Raw genomic sequence first — 17731 nt, forward strand, 5'->3', positions numbered from 1 at the left:
ACAATTTAGCATGGCCCATCCACCCTAACCTGCACATCCCTGGGGCACTATGGGACAATTTAGATTGGCCAATCCACCCTAACCTACACATCCCTGGGCACTATGGGACAATTTAGCATGGCCAATCCACCCTAACCTTCACATCCCTGGGCACTATGGGACAATTTAGCATGGCCAATCCACCCTAACCTACACATCCCTGGGCACTATGGGACAATTTAGCATGGCCAATCCACCCTAACCTTCACATCCCTGGGCACTATGGGACAATTTAGCATGGCCAATCCACCCTAACCTGTACATCCCTGGAGACTATGGGACAATTTAGCATGGCCAATCCACCCTAACCTACACATCCCTGGGCACTATGGGACAATTTAGCATGGCCCATCCACCCTAACCTGCACATCCCTGGGGCACTATGGGACAATTTAGAATGGCCAATCCACCCTAACCTTCACATCCCTGGGGCACTATGGGACAATTTAGCATGGCCAATCCACCCTAACCTGCACATCCCTGGGGCACTATGGGACAATTTAGCATGGCCAATCCACCCTAACCTGCATATCCCTGGGCACTATGGGACAATTTAGCATGGCCAATCCACCCTAACCTGCACATCCCTGGACACTATGGGATGGCCAATCCACCCTACCCTGCACATCTTTGGACTGTGGGGGGAAACCGGAGCACCCGGAGGAAACCCACGCAGACACGGGGAGAATGTGCAAACTCCACACAGACAGAGACACCCCGGGGATGGGGGGGATTCGATCCCTGATCTCTTGAGCCGTGAGGCAGCGGGGCTAACCACTGAGCCACCATGCTGGCCCAATCTGGTCAGCATGGACAGGTTGGGCTGAAGGGTCTGGGTCGGTGCTGGGCGACACAGAGAGGCGACCCTCCCCTCTCCCACTCCCACCCTCACCCCGGGAGGTTTTGCCACACACGTCGGATGCTACATCAATGCAGAGTGCCGGGTCCCACCGTTTCTCTGACCCTCCTCCCCTACGGGCGTCAAAATCCCCTTTCCCCCCCCCCCCAGGACTAGGCCGCATTTGGAGCCTGGGACTTTCCTCCGACAAGCCCCTGGGCTTTGGGTCTGTTGGGGGTGGGGTTCTGGCAAAGAGAGGGGAGTTTGACTGACTCCGTTTCTGTTCCCCACCCCCACCCCCTCCCCCCCCACAACCCCCCCCCCGCAGTAACTGTGGATGGCTCTACTACGGTCAACTCAAAGGTGATTGGACGTTGATGACGGTCAACTGGATTGGCGTCTCCCTCCAGCTCTGCTACATCCTGGCCTACCTGTACTTCAGCAATGAGAAGGTAGGCCATGACGCTCCCCACCCTCCATCCCGTGGTTCCCCCCTTCCCCCCCCCCCAGATGCCCTGTGAGGACCACCACACCCCACCCCTTCTTTCCCACTCCACAACACCCCCTTTCGGCCTTCCCTTCCCTTGACTCGCGATGGAATGGGATCCTGGCAACGCACCATCCCGATGTGGTATAATCCTTCTCTCCCGTCCAGGAGAGAGGGGTGGGGAGGACTCTTCGGAAAATAATTTTGTGTGGATGGTGTGTGGGTGCGGTGGGGCGAAGGGGGAGGGGGGGGGTTAGTCCCGCTCCCGCTCTCGCTCCCTAATTGGAGAATCTCGGAGTCCTGACATTTTGGTTAAGTGGGGCAGTCTGGAGTCACGTGTAGGCCCAGACATGGCGGGGGGGGTTCTCCCCTGGTGGGATTCCAAACCCCCACCCCCGGCAACCCCTGCCAGGGTGTTACCAACCCACTAATGTGGCCAATGGGTTATTATTTTCCCAAAACTGGTTGGTTTCTTGAGGAGTATGGGGACAACTGCCCGCTCCCTCAGCACTGACCCTCCGACAGCACCCGCTCCCTCAGCACTGACCCTCCGACAGCACCCGCTCCCTCAGCACTGACCCTCCGACAGTGCCCGCTCCCTCAGCACTGACCCTCCGACAGTGCCCGCTCCCTCAGCACTGACCCTCCGACAGCACCCGCTCCCTCAGCGCTGACCCTCCGACAGCACCCACTCCCTCAGCGCTGACCCTCCCTCAGCGCTCCCTCCCTCAGCACTGACCCTCTGACAGTGCCCGCTCCCTCAACACTGACCCTCCAACAGTGCCCCCTCCCTCAGTACTGACCCTCCGACAGCGCCCGCTCCCTCAGCACTGACCCTCCGACAGCGCCCGCTCCCTCAGCACTGACCCTACCTCAGCGCCTGCTCCCTCAGCACTGACCCTCCCTCAGCGCCTGCACCCTCAGCACTGAACCTCCGACAGTGCCCACTCCCTCAGCACTGACCCTCCGACAGCACCCACTCCCTCAGCACTGACCCTCTGACAGTGCCCACTCCCTCAGCACTGACCCTCCGACAGTACCCACTCCCTCAGCGCTGAACCTCCCTCAGCGCTGACCCTCCCTCAGCGCCCACTCCCTCAGCACTGACCCTCCCTCAGCGCCCACTCCCTCACCACTGACCCTCCCTCAGCACCCGCTCCCTCAGCGCTGACCCTCCCTCAGCGCCCACTCCCTCAGCACTGACCCTCCCTCAGCGCCCACTCCCTCAGCACTGACCCTCCGACAATGCCCCCTCCCTCAGCACTGACCCTCCGACAGTGCCCGCTCCCTCAACACTGACCCTCCGACAGTGCTTTCTCCCTCAGCACTGACCCTCCGACAATGCCCCCTCCCTCAGCACTGACCCTCCGACAGTGCCCGCTCCCTCAACACTGATCCTCCGACAGTGCCCACTCCCTCAGCACTGACCCTCCGACAGTGCCCACTCCCTCAGCACTGACCCTCCGACAGCGCCCGCTCCCTCAGCACTGACCCTCCGACAGCGCCCACTCCCTCAGCACTGCGCTCCCTCAGCACTGACCCTCCTCAGCGCCTGCTCCCCCAGCACTGACCCTCTGACAGCGCCCACTCCCTCAGCACTGACCCTCCGACAGCACCCACTCCCTCAGCGCTGACCCTCCGACAGCACCCACTCCCTCAGCGCTGACCCTCCCTCAGCGCCTGCTCCCTCAGCACTGACCCTCCCTCAGTGCCCACTCCCTCAGCACTGACCCTCCAACAGTGCCCACTCCCTCAGCACTGACCCTCCGACAGCACCCACTCCCTCAGCGCTGACCCTCCCTCAGCGCTGACCCTCCCTCAGCGCCTGCTCCCTCAGCACTGACCCTCCCTCAGCGCTGACCCTCCCTCAGTGCCCACTCCCTCAGCACTGACCCTCCCTCAGCACTGACCCTCTGACACAGCCTGCTCCCTCAGTGCCCACTCCCTCAGCACTGACCCTCCGACAGCACCCACTCCCTCAGCACTGACCCTCCGACAGCACCCACTCCCTCAGCACTGACCCTCCGACAGCACCCACTCCCTCAGCACTGACCCTCCCACAGCACCCACTCCCTCAGCACTGACCCTCCGACAGCGCCCACTCCCTCAGCACTGACCCTCCGACAGCGCCCACTCCCTCAGCACTGACCCTCCCTCAGCACTGACCCTCCCACAGCACCCACTCCCTCAGCACTGACCCTCCGACAGCGCCCACTCCCTCAGCACTGACCCTCCCACAGCACCCACTCCCTCAGCACTGACCCTCTGACAGCGCCCACTCCCTCAGCACTGACCCTCTGACAGTGCCCACTCCCTCAGCACTGACCCTCCGACAGCACCCACTGAAAACCAAATACTGGATTAGTGGTGCTGGAAGAGCACAGCAGTTCAGGCAGCATCCAAGGAGCAGCGAAATCGACGTTTCGGGCAAAAGCCCTTCATCAGGAATAAGGTACTCCCTGAGCTCCTCTCCAAAAGTCTACACCAATCACCAGTCAATAATTGAGCCTGGACAAGTCATGGTGCAAAGGATCATGGGAGAAAGGCCACAGGAGGACGTGGGTGGGGAGCAGGGTCAAGGGTCAAGTGTCAAGTTATTGGAGTGACCCTGTCTGAAACACTGAGGCTAAAGTTGGTGTGGACCTTCGGGGGCATGACCCCAAGATATGTTTATTTGATGTGTTTGTTTTGTGTGTTTCTTGTCACAGTTCCAGGTGATGACCAAGGTCGTCCTAGCTGGAGCCATCTTGGGGACAGTGTATTACTACTTTGCGATGCTGGTGTCAGACTCCGAGCTCCGTCTACACCAGTTGGGTTTCCTGTGCAGTGCCTTCACCATCTCCATGTACCTCTCTCCACTCGCTGACCTGGTAAATCTCCGCCGAGTGGGGAGAAAACGCCTGTGCGCGGCCCGGTCTCCAAATTCTCTCTCCCTCTCTGTCTCTCTCCCTCGCTCTCTCTCCCTCCCTCTCTCTCCCTCCCTCTCTCTCCCTCCCTCTCTCTCCCTCCCTCTCTCTCCCTCCCTCTCTCTCTCCCTCCCTCTCTCTCCCTCCCTCTCTCTCCCTCCCTCTCTCTCCCTCCCTCTCTCTCCCTCCCTCCCTCTCTCTCCCTCCCTCTCTCTCCCTCCCTCTCTCTCCCTCCCTCTCTCTCCCTCCCTCTCTCTCCCTCCCTCTCTCTCCCTCCCTCTCTCTCCCTCCCTCTCTGTCTTGCCTTTCTCCAAGCGGCTCCAGCGTTACTTCCACCAGCTTCAGGCCTGGTGTGTGGATGACCCACTGGGCCTGAGGCCTGGTGTGTGGATGGCCATGGAGCCTGAGGCCTGGTGTGTGGATGGCCCATAGATCCTGAGGCCTGGTGTGTGGATGGCCCACAGAGCCCGAGGCCTGGTGTGTGGATGGTCCACAGGGCCCGAGGCCTGGTGTGTGGATGGCCCATAGAGCCTGAGGCCTGGTGTGTGGATGGCCATGGAGCGTGAGGCCTGGTGTGTGGATGGTCCATGGAGCGTGAGGCCTGGTGTGTGGATGGCCCTCAGAGCCTGCAGCCTGGTGTGTGGATGGCCATCCTGCGGCCTGGTGTGTGGATGGCCCTCAGAGCCTGCGGCCTGGTGTGTGGATGGCCCTTCCGAGCCTGCAGCCTGGTGTGTGGATTGGCCATAGAGCCTGAGGCCTGGTGTGTGGATGGCCCTCAGAGCCTGCGGCCTGGTGTGTGGATGGCCCACAGGGCCAGAGGCCTGGTGTGTGGATGGCCCACAAGGGCCAGAGGCCTGGTGTGTGGATGGCCCACAGGGCCAGAGGCCTGGTGTGTGGATGGCCCACAGGGCCAGAGGCCTGGTGTGTGGATGGCCCACAGGGCCAGAGGCCTGGTGTGTGGATGGCCCACAGGGCCAGAGGCCTGGTGTGTGGATGGCCCACAGGGCCAGAGGCCTGGTGTTGTGGATGGCCCACAGGGCCAGAGGCCTGGTGTGTGGATGGCCCACAGGGCCAGAGGCCTGGTGTGTGGATGGCCCACAGGGCCAGAGGCCTGGTGTGTGGATGGCCCCACAGGGCCAGAGGCCTGGTGTGTGGATGGCCCACAGGGCCAGAGGCCTGGTGTGTGGATGGCCCACAGGGCCTGAGGCCTGGTGTGTGGATGGCCCACAGGGCCTGAGGCCTGGTGTGTGGATGGCCCACAGGGCCTTAGGCCTGGTGTGTGGATGGCCAACAGGGCCCGAGGCCTGGTGTGTGGATGGCCCACAGGGCCCGAGGCCTGGTGTGTGGATGGCCCACAGGGCCCGAGGCCTGGTGTGTGGATGGCCCACAGGGCCCGAGGCCTGGTGTCGTGGATGGCCCACAGGGCCCGAGGCCTGGTGTGTGATGGCCATGGAGCCTGAGGCCTGGTGTGTGGATGGCCATGGAGCGTGAGGCCTGGTGTGTGGATGGCCCGTAGAGCCTGAGGCCTGGTGTGTGGATGGCCCTCAGGGCCGAGGCCTGGTGTGTGGATGGCCCATAGAGCCTGAGGCCTGGTGTGTGGATGGCCATGGAGCGTGAGGCCTGGTGTGTGGATGGCCCTCAGAGCCTGCAGCCTGGTGTGTGGATGGCCATAGAGCGTGAGGCCTGGTGTGTGGATGGTCCTCAGAGCCTGCGGCCTGGTGTGTGGATGGCCCTCAGAGCCTGCAGCCTGGTGTTGTGGATGGCCATAGAGCTGAGGCCTGGTGTGTGGATGGCCCTCAGAGCCTGCGGCCTGGTGTGTGGATGGCCCTCAGAGCCTGCGGCCTGGTGTGTGGATGGCCCACAGAGCCAGAGGCCTGGTGTGTGGATGGCCCACAGAGCCAGAGGCCTGGTGTGTGGATGGCCCACAGGGCCAGAGGCCTGGTGTGTGGATGGCCCACAGGGCCAGAGGCCTGGTGTGTGGATGGCCATAGAGCGTGAGGCCTGGTGTGTGGATGGTCCTCAGAGCCTGCGGCCTGGTGTGTGGATGGCCCTCAGAGCCTGCAGCCTGGTGTGTGGATGGCCATAGAGCCTGAGGCCTGGTGTGTGGGATGGCCCTCAGAGCCTGCGGCCTGGTGTGTGGATGGCCCTCAGAGCCTGCGGCCTGGTGTGTGGATGGCCCACAGAGCCAGAGGCCTGGTGTGTGGATGGCCCACAGAGCCAGAGGCTGGTGTGTGGATGGCCCACAGGGCCAGAGGCCTGGTGTGTGGATGGCCCACAGGGCCAGAGGCCTGGTGTGTGGATGGCCCACAGGGCCAGAGGCCTGGTGTGTGGATGGCCCACAGGGCCAGAGGCCTGGTGTGTGGATGGCCCACAGGGCCAGAGGCCTGGTGTGTGTGATGGCCCACAGGGCCAGAGGCCTGGTGTGTGGATGGCCCACAGGGCCAGAGGCCTGGTGTGTGGATGGCCCACAGGGCCAGAGGCCTGGTGTGTGGATGGCCCACAGGGCCAGAGGCCTGGTGGTGGATGGCCCACAGGGCCAGAGGCCTGGTGTGTGGATGGCCCACAGGGCCAGAGGCCTGGTGTGTGGATGGCCCACAGGGCCAGAGGCCTGGTGTGTGGATGGCCCACAGGGCCAGAGGCCTGGTGTGTGGATGGCCCACAGGGCCAGAGGCCTGGTGTGTGGATGGCCCACAGGGCCAGAGGCCTGGTGTGTGGATGGCCCACAGGGCCAGAGGCCTGGTGTGTGGATGGCCCACAGGGCCAGAGGCCTGGTGTGTGGATGGCCCACAGGGCCAGAGGCCTGGTGTGTGGATGGCCCACAGGGCCAGAGGCCTGGTGTGTGGATGGCCCACAGGGCCAGAGGCCTGGTGTGTGGATGGCCCACAGGGCCAGAGGCCTGGTGTGTGGATGGCCCACAGGGCCAGAGGCCTGGTGTGTGGATGGCCCACAGGGCCTTAGGCCTGGTGTGTGGATGGCCCACAGGGCCAGAGGCCTGGTGTGTGGATGGCCCACAGAGCCAGAGGCCTGGTGTGTGGATGGCCCACAGGGCCAGAGGCCTGGTGTGTGGATGGCCCACAGGGCCAGAGGCCTGGTGTGTGGATGGCCCACAGGGCCAGAGGCCTGGTGTGTGGATGGCCCACAGGGCCCGAGGCCTGGTGTGTGGATGGCCCGTAGAGCCCGAGGCCTGGTGTGTGGATGGCCCTCAGGGCCCGAGGCCTGGTGTGTGGATGGCCCATAGAGCCTGAGGCCTGGTGTGTGGATGGCCCTCAGAGCCTGCAGCCTGGTGTGTGGATGGCCATAGAGCCTGAGGCCTGGTGTGTGGATGGTCCTCAGAGCCTGCGGCCTGGTGTGTGGATAGCCCTCAGAGCCTGCAGCCTGGTGTGTGAATGGCCATAGACCCTGAGGCCTGGTGTGTGGATGGCCCTCAGAGCCTGCGGCCTGGTGTGTGGATGGCCCTCAGAGCCTGCGGCCTCGTGTGTGGATGGCCCACAGGGCCAGAGGCCTGGTGTGTGGATGGCCCACAGGGCCAGAGGCCTGGTGTGTGGATGGCCCACAGGGCCTTAGGCCTGGTGTGTGGATGGCCCACAGGGCCTTAGGCCTGGTGTGTGGATGGCCCACAGGGCCCGAGGCCTGGTGTGTGCATGGCCCTCAGGGCCCGAGGCCTGGTGTGTGGATGGCCCACAGGGCCCGAGGCCTGGTGTGTGAATGGCCCACAAAGCCTGAGGCCTGGTGTGTGGATGGCCCACAGGGCCCGAGGCCTGGTGTGTGAATAGCCACAGAGCCCGAGGCCTGGTGCGTGGATGGCCCACAGAGCCCGAGGCCTGGTGCGTGGATGGCCCACAGAGCCCGAGGCCTGGTGCGTGGATGGCCCACAGAGCCCGAGGCCTGGTGTGTGGATGGCCATAGAGCCTGAGGCCTGGTGTGTGAATAGCCACAGAGCCCGAGGCCTGGTGTGTGGATGGCCACAGAGCCCGAGGCCTGGTGTGTGAATGGCCCACAGGGCCCGAGGCCTGGTGTGTGGATGGCCCTCAGGGCCCGAGGCCTGTGTGTGAATGGCCCACAGAGCCTGAGGCCTGGTGTGTGGATGGCCCACAGAGCCTGAGGCCTGGTGCGTGGATGGCCGACAGGGCCTGAGGCCTGGTGCGTGGATGACCTTGGGTCATAGAGTCATGGAGATGTACAGCACGGAAACAGACCCTTTGGTCCAGCTCGTCCATGTCGACCAGATATCCTAACCCAAACTCGTCCCATTTTCCAGCACTTGGCCCATATCCCTCCAAACCCTTCCTATTCACACCCCCATCCAGATGCCTTTTAAATGTTGTCATTGTACCAGCCTCCACCAATTCCTCTGGCAGCTCATTTCATACACGTACCACCCTCTGGGTGAAAATGTTGCCCTTTAGGTCCCTTTTAAATCTTTTCCCTACTCTGTGGTTAGCCCTGGGGCTGTGGCCTCATGTGTGGTTGGCCCTGGGGCCTGTGGCCTAGTGTGGGGTTGGCCCTGGGGCCTGTAGCTTACCGTGTGGTTGGCCCTGGGGCCTGTGGCCGAGTGTGTGGTTGGCCCTGGGGCCTGTGGCCGAGTGTGTGGTTGGCCCTGGGGCCTGTGGCCTAGTGTATGGTAAGCCCTGGGGCCTGTGGCCTAGTGTGTGGTTGGCCCTGGGGCCTGTGGCCCACTCTGTAGTTGGCCCTGGGGTCTGTGGCCTCGTGTGGGGTTGGCCCTGGAGCCTGTGGCCGAGTGTGTGGTTAGCCCTGGGGCCTGTGGCCTAGTGTGTGGTTGGCCCTGGGGCCTGTGGCCTAGTGTGTGGTTGGCCCTGGGGCCTGTGGCCTAGCGTGTGGTTGGCCCTGGGGCCTGGTGTGTGGTTGGCCCTGGGGACTGTGGCCTAGTGTGTGGTTGGCCCTGGGGCCTGTGGACTAGCGTGTGGTTGGCCCTGGGGCCTGTGGCCCACTCTGTGGTTAGCCCTGGGGCCTGTAGCCTCATGTGTGGTTGGCCCCTGGGGCCTGTGACCTAGTGTGGGGTTGGCCCTGGGGCCTGTGGCCTAGTGTGGGGTTGGCCCTGGGTCCTGTAGCTTACTGTGTGGTTGGCCCTGGGGCCTGTGGCCGAGTGTGTGGTTGGCCCTGGGGCCTGTGGCCGAGTGTGTGGTTGGCCCTGGGGCCTGTGGCCCACTCTGTAGTTGGCCCTGGGGTCTGTGGCCTCGTGTGGGGTTGGCCCTGGGGCCTGTGGCCGAGTGTATGGTTAGCCCTGGGGCCTGTGGCCTAGTGTGTGGTTGGCCCTGGGGCCTGTGGCCTAGTGTCTGGTTGGCCCTGGGGCCTGTGGCCTAGCGTGTGGTTGGCCCTGGGGCCTGTGGCCTAGTGTGTGGTTGGTCCTGGGGCCTGTGGCCTAGTGTGTGGTTGGTCCTGGGGCCTGTGGCCTAGCGTGTGGTTGGCCCTGGGGCCTGTGGCCCACTCTGTGGTTGGCCCTGGGGTCTGTGGCCTCGTGTGTGGTTAGCCCTGGGGTCTGTGGCCTTGTGTATGGTTAGCCCTGGGGCCTGTGCCCTCGTGTGTGGATAACCCTGGGGCCTGTGGCCTCGTGTGTGGTTAGTCCTGCGGCCTGTGGCCTAGTGTGTGGTTGGCCCTGGGGCCTGTGGCCTAGTGTGTGGTTGGCCCTGGGGCCTGTGGCCTAGTGTATGGTTAGCCCTGGGGCCTGTGGCCTAGTGTGTGTTTGGCCCTGGGGCCTGTGGCCGAGCGTGTGGTTGGCCCTGGGGCCTGTGGCCTAGTGTGTGGTTGGCCCTGGGGCCTGTGGCCTAGTGTATGGTTAGCCCTGGGGCCTGTGGCCTAGTGTGTGTTTGGCCCTGGGGCCTGTGGCCTAGTGTGTGGTTGGCCCTGGGGCCTGTGGCCTAGTATGTGGTTGGCCCTGGGGCCTGTGGCCTAGTGTGTGGTTGGCCCTGGGGCCTGTGGCCTAGTGTGTGGTTGGCCCTGGGGACTGTGGCCTGGTGTGTGGATGGCCCACAGGGCCTGAGGCCTGGTGTGTGGATGGCCCACAGGGCCCGAGGCCTGGTGTGTGGATGGCCCATAGAGCCTGAGGCCTGGTGCGTGGATGGCCCACAGAGCCTGAGGCCTGGTGCGTGGATGGCCCACAGAGCCTGAGGCCTGGTGTGTGGATGGCCCACAGAGCCTGAGGCCTGGTGTGTGGATGGCCCACAGAGCCTGAGGCCTGGTGCGTGGATGGTCCACAGGGCCTGAGGCCTGGTGCGTGGATGACCTTGGGTCATAGAGTCATGGAGATGTACAGCACGGAAACAGACCCTTTGGTCCAGCTCGTCCATGTCGACCAGATATCCTAACCCAAACTCGTCCCATTTTCCAGCACCTGGCCCATATCCCTCCAAACCTTCCTATTCACACCCCCATCCAGATGCCTTTTAAATGTTGTCATTGTACCAGCCTCCACCAATTCCTCTGGCAGCCCTGGGGCCTGTGGCCTAGTGTGGGGTTGGCCCTGGGGCCTACCGTGTGGTTGTCCCCGGGGCCTGTGACCTAGTATGTGGTTAGCCCTGGGGCCTGTGGCCTAGTGTGTGGTTGGCCCCGGGGCCTGTGACCTCATGTGGTTGGCCCTGGGGCTTGTGGCCCACTCTGTGGTTGGGCCTGGGGCCTAGTGTATGGTTAGCCCTGGGGCTTTTGGCCCACTCTGTGGTTGGCCCTGGGGCCTGTGGTCGAGTGTGTGGTTGGTCCTGGGCAACACCAGTTGAGTGTGTAGTTGACATTAGACTTGGGCCCTGTGACTTATGCGAGGGTGGTGTTCAGGCCTGTGGCCTATGGTGGGTAGTTGGCCCTGGGAACTGCAGGGTATCACAGGGCCACAGGCATCTGCTGTCCTCACTTTCTACACAGGGTCTTGCAGCCTTGTTTGTGTTTGATAACAGAGTCTGTGGCCGAGTGTGTGGCTGTTGTTGGAGCCTGTGGCCTAGCGTGTGTGTGTGGTGTTGGAGGCTGTGACCTGGGGATTAGTATGGGTGGTGTTGGAGCCTGTGGCCTAGCGTGTGCCTCGTGTTGGAGCCTATGACCTGGGGATTAGTATGGGTGGTGTTGGAGCCTGTGGCCTAGCGTGTGCCTCGTGTTGGAGCCTATGACCTGGGGATTAGTATGGGTGGTGTTGGAGCCTGTGGCCTAGCGTGTGCCTCGTGTTGGAGCCTATGACCTGGGGATTAGTATGGGTGGTGTTGGAGCCTGTGGCCTAGCGTGTGCCTCGTGTTGGAGCCTATGACCTGGGGATTAGTATGGGTGGTGTTGGAGCCTGTGGCCTAGCGTGTGCCTCGTGTTGGAGCCTATGACCTGGGGATTAGTATGGGTGGTGTTGGAGCCTGTGGCCTAGCGTGTGCCTCGTGTTGGAGCCTATGACCTGGGGATTAGTATGGGTGGTGTTGGAGCCTGTGGCCTAACATGTGGCTAGTGTTGGAGCCTATGACCTGGGGATTAGTATGGGTGGTGTTGGAGCCTGTGGCCTAGCGTGTGCCTAGTGTTGGAGCCTATGACCTGGGGATTAGTATGGGTGGTGTTGGAGCCTGTGGCCTAGCACGTGGCTGATGTTGGATCCTGTGGCCTATTGTGTGGCTGGTGTCGGAGCCTGCGGCCTAGCGTGTGTGTGTGGTGTGGAGCCTGCGGCCTGGAGATTAATGTGGGTAGTGTGGGAGCCTGCGGCCTAGTGTGTGGCTGGTGTCGGAGCCTGCGGCCTAGCGTGTGTGTGTGGTGTGGAGCCTGCGGCCTGGGGATTAATGTGGGTAGTGTTGGAGCCTGCGGCCTAGTGTGTGTGTGTGTGTGTGTGTGTGTGTGTGTGTGTGTGTGTGGTGTGGAGCCTGCGGCCTGGGGATGACTGTGGGAATCTGGCGTTAGGGCCCACGCACTCTCTGTGGAGGGGAGCAGAAGGAGAGGGTTCAGTGTAGAATGGTGGAAAGACAGAGCCTCGGTGGTGCTCCTTCACCCCTCTCTTTCTCTTTCTCATATTGCTCAGGCCAAGATAGTCCGAACCCGGTCAACAAAATGCCTCTCGTTCCCACTGACGGTAGCAACCCTCTTGACATCGACCTCCTGGACTCTGTACGGTGCTCAGCTCACAGACCCCTACATTGTGGTAATTAACCCACTGGGGCAGGGAGGTACTCAAAGGGTTAAACTCCAATGGTGGGTCACACAGACTTCACTCACCTTCTCACCAGACTGCAGGGTCAGTGCTGAGGGAGTGGGTACTGTCCGAGGGTCATTGCTGAGGGATCGGGCGCTGTCGGAGGGTCAGTGCTGAGGGAGTGGGCGCTGTCCGAGGGTCAGTGCTGAGGGAGTGGGCGCTGTCGGAGGGTCAGTGCTGAGGGAGTTGGCGCTGTTGGAGGGTCAGCGCTGAGGGAGCAGGCGCTGTCGGAGGGTCAGTGCTGAGGGAGTGGGCACGGTCGGAGGGTCAGTGCTCAGAGAGTGGGTACTGTCGGAGGGTCAGCGCTGAGGGAGTGGGCACGGTCGGAGGGTCAGTGCTCAGAGAGTGGGTACTGTCGGAGGGTCAGTGCTGAGGGAGCGGGCGCTGTCGGAGGGTCAGCGCTGAGGGAGTGGGCACGGTCGGAGGGTCAGTGCTAAGGCAGTGGGTACTGTCGGAGGGTCAGTGCTGAGGGAGTGGGCACTGTCTGAGGGTCAGTGCTGAGGGAGCGGGCGCTGTCGGAGGGTCAGTGCTGAGGGAGTGGGCGCTGTCGGAGGGTCAGTGCTGAGGGAGCGGGCGCTGTCGGAGGGGTCAGCGCTGAGGGAGTGGGAGCTGTCGGAGGGTCAGCGCTGAGGGAGTGGGAGCTGTCGGAGGGTCAGCGCTGAGGGAGCGGGGCGCTGTCGGAGGGTCAGCGCTGAGGGAGCGGGCGCTGTCGGAGGGTCAGCGCTGAGGGAGTGGGAGCTGTCGGAGGGTCAGCGCTGAGGGAGTGGGAGTTGTCGGAGGGTCAGTGCTGAGGGAGTGGGCGCTGTCGGAGGGTCAGTGCTGAGGGAGTGGGCGCTGTCGGAGGGTCAGTGCTGAGGGAGTGGGCACGGTCGGAGGGTCAGTGCTGAGGGAGTGGGCACTGTCTGAGGGTCAGTGCTCAGAGAGTGGGTACTGTCGGAGGGTCAGTGCTGAGGGAGCGGGCGCTGTCGGAGGGTCAGCGCTGAGGGAGTGGGCACGGTCGGAGGGTCAGTGCTAAAGCAGTGGGTACTGTCTGAGGGTCAGTGCTGAGGGAGTGGTCGCTGTCGGAGGGTCAGTGCTGAGGGAGTGGGCACTGTCTGAGGGTCAGTGCTGAGGGAGTGGGCACTGTCTGAGGGTCAGTGCTGAGGGAGTGGGCACTGTCGGAGGGTCAGTGCTGAGTGAGCGGGTGCTGTTGGAGGGTCAGTGCTGAGGGAGTGGTCGCTGTCGGAGGGTCAGTGCTGAGGGAGTGGGCGCTGTCGGAGGGTCAGTGCTGAGGGAGCGGGCGCTGTTAGAGGGTCAGCGCTGAGGGCTGTGTGGACCGAGGGTGATGTGTTGCGTTTGGGTGACCTTCCTATGTGCCAGCTGTCCTGAAGTTTGGGAGGTAGCTGTGGGCTGAGGGAGAGGAAGGAGTTGGGAGCTCGATAAATGCAATGTCCTGCAGTGGTTTGGGGTCGTGGGGGGACGGTGAGGGTGTGGATAGGCTCCCCTTTTTTGGGGTGGCATTGCCCACTGCCCTTCACCCTGAGGGATTGGGAGCCAATGTCATCGGAGTATGGTTTGGTCAACTTTTGTTGCATTTCTTCCTCCCTCTCTCTCTCCCCTCCCTCCGTACCCCTCCCCCCTGCAGATTCCAAATGTCCCAGGAATCCTCACCAGTCTCGTGCGCTTTTGGTTATTCTGGAGGTTTTCCCCTGTGCAGGAGAAATTCCCCTTTCGGCCTGTTCAGGCCTAAGGCCTAACTCGGGCCTAAGGCCTGACTCGGGCCTAAGGCCTGACGCCAATTCATTTTGCCTTGCCTCCTCTGGACGGAGAAACTGCGTACCATTCCGAAAATCCCACAGGAGCAGACAGACTGTTGGACGATGCCCCGGGGATTAAGGGACAGATCGATTCACAGCCAACACGCTCTCGCCAAATTGTCAGAGAAGAACATTTCAACTGGAGAGAGAAAATTGTTCACAGAATCAGCTGTGGTTCGCGTTCTGATTTCAATCTTAGTTGGAAATGTCTTTTGGTGGTGAACTGACTCTCACTGGGGTATGGGCTTTCTCTCACACAGACACACACACACAGACACACACACACAGACACACACACACAGACACACACACACAGACACACACACACAGACACACAAACACAGACACTCTGACTGGGGTACGGGCTCTCACAATGCCAACCATTCCCGGTTCTCCATTTTGGATTCCCCTCCCTCTCTCTCTGACTCTGCATCCTGCCTGACATTGAGCTTACCATCCTCCAATTGCCCCTTGTGCCCCCACCCTTTCCCCCTTGGGCAGACCCCTACTCCGTTTGGGTTTCTCTGACCTTATTGTCCTAAGTCTGACAGACAGGCTGTTCAGCCCCTCTGCTTCGTGCTGGAGCTGCCCCGCATTGATCTCCTTCCACACCCCCTCTTCCCCCTTCATCTCCCATTAGGGTGGTGAGTCCCCCATTCTCCCCCCAACTCCCCGTTGGGAGTGAGTTCCCCATTCTCCCCCCACTCCCCGTTGGGAGTGAGTTCCCCATTCTCCCCCCACTCCCCATTGGGAGCGAGTTCCCCCATTCTCCCCCCACTCCCCATTGGGAGTGAGTCCCCCATTCTTCCCCCCACTCCCCATTGGGAGTGAGTTCCCCATTCTCCCCCCACTCCCCGTTGGGAGTGAGTTCCCCATTCTCCCCCACTCCCCATTGGGAGCGAGTTCCCCCATTCTCCCCCCACTCCCCATTGGGAGTGAGTCCCCCATTCTTCCCCCCACTCCCCATTGGGAGCGAGTCCCCCATTCTCCCCCCACTCCCCATTGGGAGCGAGTCCCTCATTCTCCCCCCACTCCCCATTGGGAGCGAGTCCCCCATTCTCCCCCCACTCCCCATTGGGAGCGAGTCCCTCATTCCCCCCCCACTCCCCGTTGGGAGCGAGTCCCCCATTCTCCCCCCACTCCCCATTGGGAGTGAGTTCCCCATTCTCCCCCCTCACTCCCCGTTGGGAGTGAGTCCCCCATTCTCCCCCCACTCCCCATTGGGAGTGAGTTCCCCATTCCCCCCCACTCCCCGTTGGGAGCGAGTCCCTCATTCCCCCCCACTCCCCGTTGGGAGCGAGTCCCCCATTCTCCCCCCACTCCCCATTGGAAGCGAGTCCCTCATTCCCCCCCACTCCCCGTTGGGAGTGAGTTCCCCATTCTCCCCCATTCCCCATTGGGAGCGAGTTCCCCATTCTCCCCCACTCCCCGTTGGGAGCGAGTCCCCCATTCTCCCCCCAACTCCCCGTTGGGAGCGAGTTCCCCATTCTCCCCCATTCCCCATTGGGAGCGAGTTCCCCATTCCCCCCCACTCCCCATTGGGAGCGAGTTCCCCATTCCCCCCCACTCCCCATTGGAAGCGAGTCCCTCATTCCCCCCCACTCCCCGTTGGGAGCGAGTCCCCCATTCTCCCCCCACTCCCCGTTGGGAGCGAGTCCCCCATTCTCCCCCCACTCCCCGTTGGGAGTGAGTTCCCCATTCTCCCCCCCCCCCCCCACACTCCCCGTGAGAGCGAGTCTCCCCCTCTCTTTTGGTGGAAAGGTATTGGTTTCCCTCAATCCCTAATTTGGCTTTAATAGTGACGGTCTCATATTGACCTCTTGCGCCCCCTCCCCCTGTCACGGTTCCCCCCGTGAACAGGGGAGATACAGCTCCATCTCTACCCTGCGGCCTCCCTCTCCTGATTGGGAAAGGCTCTTGGACTCAGCCCGAACACACTGGGTGTCCGTCGAAGCTCCTGTGTCTGAGTATCTGTGGTAGTGCGCGGTTTACACACGTGGCCCTGTGCTGGGCCCGGTCCGATTGAGGGCAAGGGAACCACCAGCCCGTTGTCCCAATTCGTAAAGGGACCCAGAATGTGTATTTTTGTTTTATATTTAAATGTGCCACTTGCGTTACTCTGCGACCGTTTCAATAAATGTACTTTTGCCAGAAATGCCGGAGAGAGTAATATTCAGGACCGAATCGGCACAGACGGCTGTTGTAGCCGCGCCAAGACCCCGACGTTCCAAGATACCCCTTTGCAGAGGTTTGGGGGGGGGGGGGGGGGGGCGGCGAGTGGCCATTTTGACCCCCTGTTCCACCAGCCCCGCCCATGTGGGATTCTGACCCCCCCACTCCCACAGGAATGGACGATATAATCAAATGTAGAACAGGCCCCGAATCCATCTTAGATCAAGCTGACTGAGGTGGGCCGAGCGTTTATCTTAAACCTTGGGATCAACTTGACCGACACAGCCCCTCGGTTGACTGTCCACTGGCTTGTCCAGCGGACATTTCAAGGTACCTCATGGCTCTGACTCTCCCACCGCTGAGGGCAGTGGACTCGACGCATCCTGAGTACAGGACCTCCCCCGATAACTTCTTCTGGTTTGGAGAAGGTGCTGTCTCGGGAGCCTCACTGCAATGGGTCTTGTAGGCGGTCCACCCTACTGTGACTCGGGGGGGAGGGGGAGGTGTTTGTGGGTGAGGGGCAGGGGGGTGGAGGGAGGGGTGTGTTTGTGGGTGTGGGGCGGAGGGGGGTGTTTCTGGGTGTGGGGTGGGGGGTGGAGGGAGGGGCGGGGGGTGGAGGGAGGGGTGTGTTTGTGGGTGTGGGGCGGAGGGTGGAGGGAGAGGGGTGTTTGTGGGTGTGGGGTGGGGGGATGAAGGGAGGGGGGTGTTTGTGGGTGTGGGGCGGAGGGAGGGGGCTGTTTGTGGGTGAGGGGCTGGGGTGGAGGGAGGGAGGGGGGTGTTTGTGGGTGTGGGGTGGAGGGGTGAAGGGAGGGGGTGTTTCTGGGTATGGGGCGGGGGGTGTTGTGGGTGTGAGGCAGAGGGGTGGAGGGAGGGGGGTGTTTCTGGGGGGGTGGAGGGAGGGGGGTGTTTGTGGATGTGGGGTGGAGGGAGGGGGTGTTTCTGGGTATGGGGTGGTGGGTGTGAGGCAGAGGGGTGTTTGTGGGTGTGGGGCGGGGGGTGTTTGTGGGTGTGAGGTGGAGGGAGGGGTGTGTTTGTGGGTGTGGGGCGGGGGGTGTTTGTGGGTGTGAGGCGGAGGGGTGGAGGGAGGGGGTGGGGGATCGACTTTGTCCCCGGATGGTGTCGAGCGTCGCAAGTGGTGTTGGAGCTGCCCCCCCCCCTCCCCCCTCCCCGTCCAGGGGCGAGTGGGGAGTATTCCCCTCAACCCCCTGACTTGTGCCTTGTCAATGGTGGGACAGGCTTTGGGGTGGGGGGAGTCAGGAGGGGAGTTACTCGCTGCAGGATTCCCAGCCTCTGACCTGCTCTTGGAGCCGCTGGGTTTATATGGGGCTGGGTCCA

General features: G+C 62.6%; 1 protein-coding gene across 1 annotated transcript; it reads left to right on the top strand.

The window, feature by feature from the left end:
- Positions 1 to 1208: 1208 nt before the first annotated feature.
- LOC140475060 (sugar transporter SWEET1-like) lies at positions 1209 to 16379 on the top strand. Its single transcript, XM_072567749.1, has 4 exons — positions 1209 to 1329; positions 4073 to 4234; positions 12258 to 12377; positions 14053 to 16379. Exons 1-4 carry the CDS (start codon positions 1255 to 1257, stop codon positions 14155 to 14157), a joined length of 462 nt encoding a protein of 153 aa, XP_072423850.1. The 5' UTR covers positions 1209 to 1254; the 3' UTR covers positions 14158 to 16379.
- Positions 16380 to 17731: the final 1352 nt, after the last annotated feature.

The sequence above is a fragment of the Chiloscyllium punctatum genome, unplaced genomic scaffold (genome assembly GCF_047496795.1).
Source record: "Chiloscyllium punctatum isolate Juve2018m unplaced genomic scaffold, sChiPun1.3 scaffold_1361, whole genome shotgun sequence".
NCBI lineage: Eukaryota > Metazoa > Chordata > Chondrichthyes > Orectolobiformes > Hemiscylliidae > Chiloscyllium > Chiloscyllium punctatum.

Bases quoted from the DNA above. Each gene is read 5' to 3' on its own strand.
- LOC140475060 (XM_072567749.1), top strand. From the start codon at position 1,255: ATGACGGTCAACTGGATTGGCGTCTCCCTCCAGCTCTGCTACATCCTG. The intron at 4,235-12,257 runs GTAAATCTCCGC...CATATTGCTCAG, and splicing joins TCTCTCCACTCGCTGACCTG to GCCAAGATAGTCCGAACCCG. The intron at 12,378-14,052 runs GTAATTAACCCA...TCCCCCCTGCAG, and splicing joins TCACAGACCCCTACATTGTG to ATTCCAAATGTCCCAGGAAT.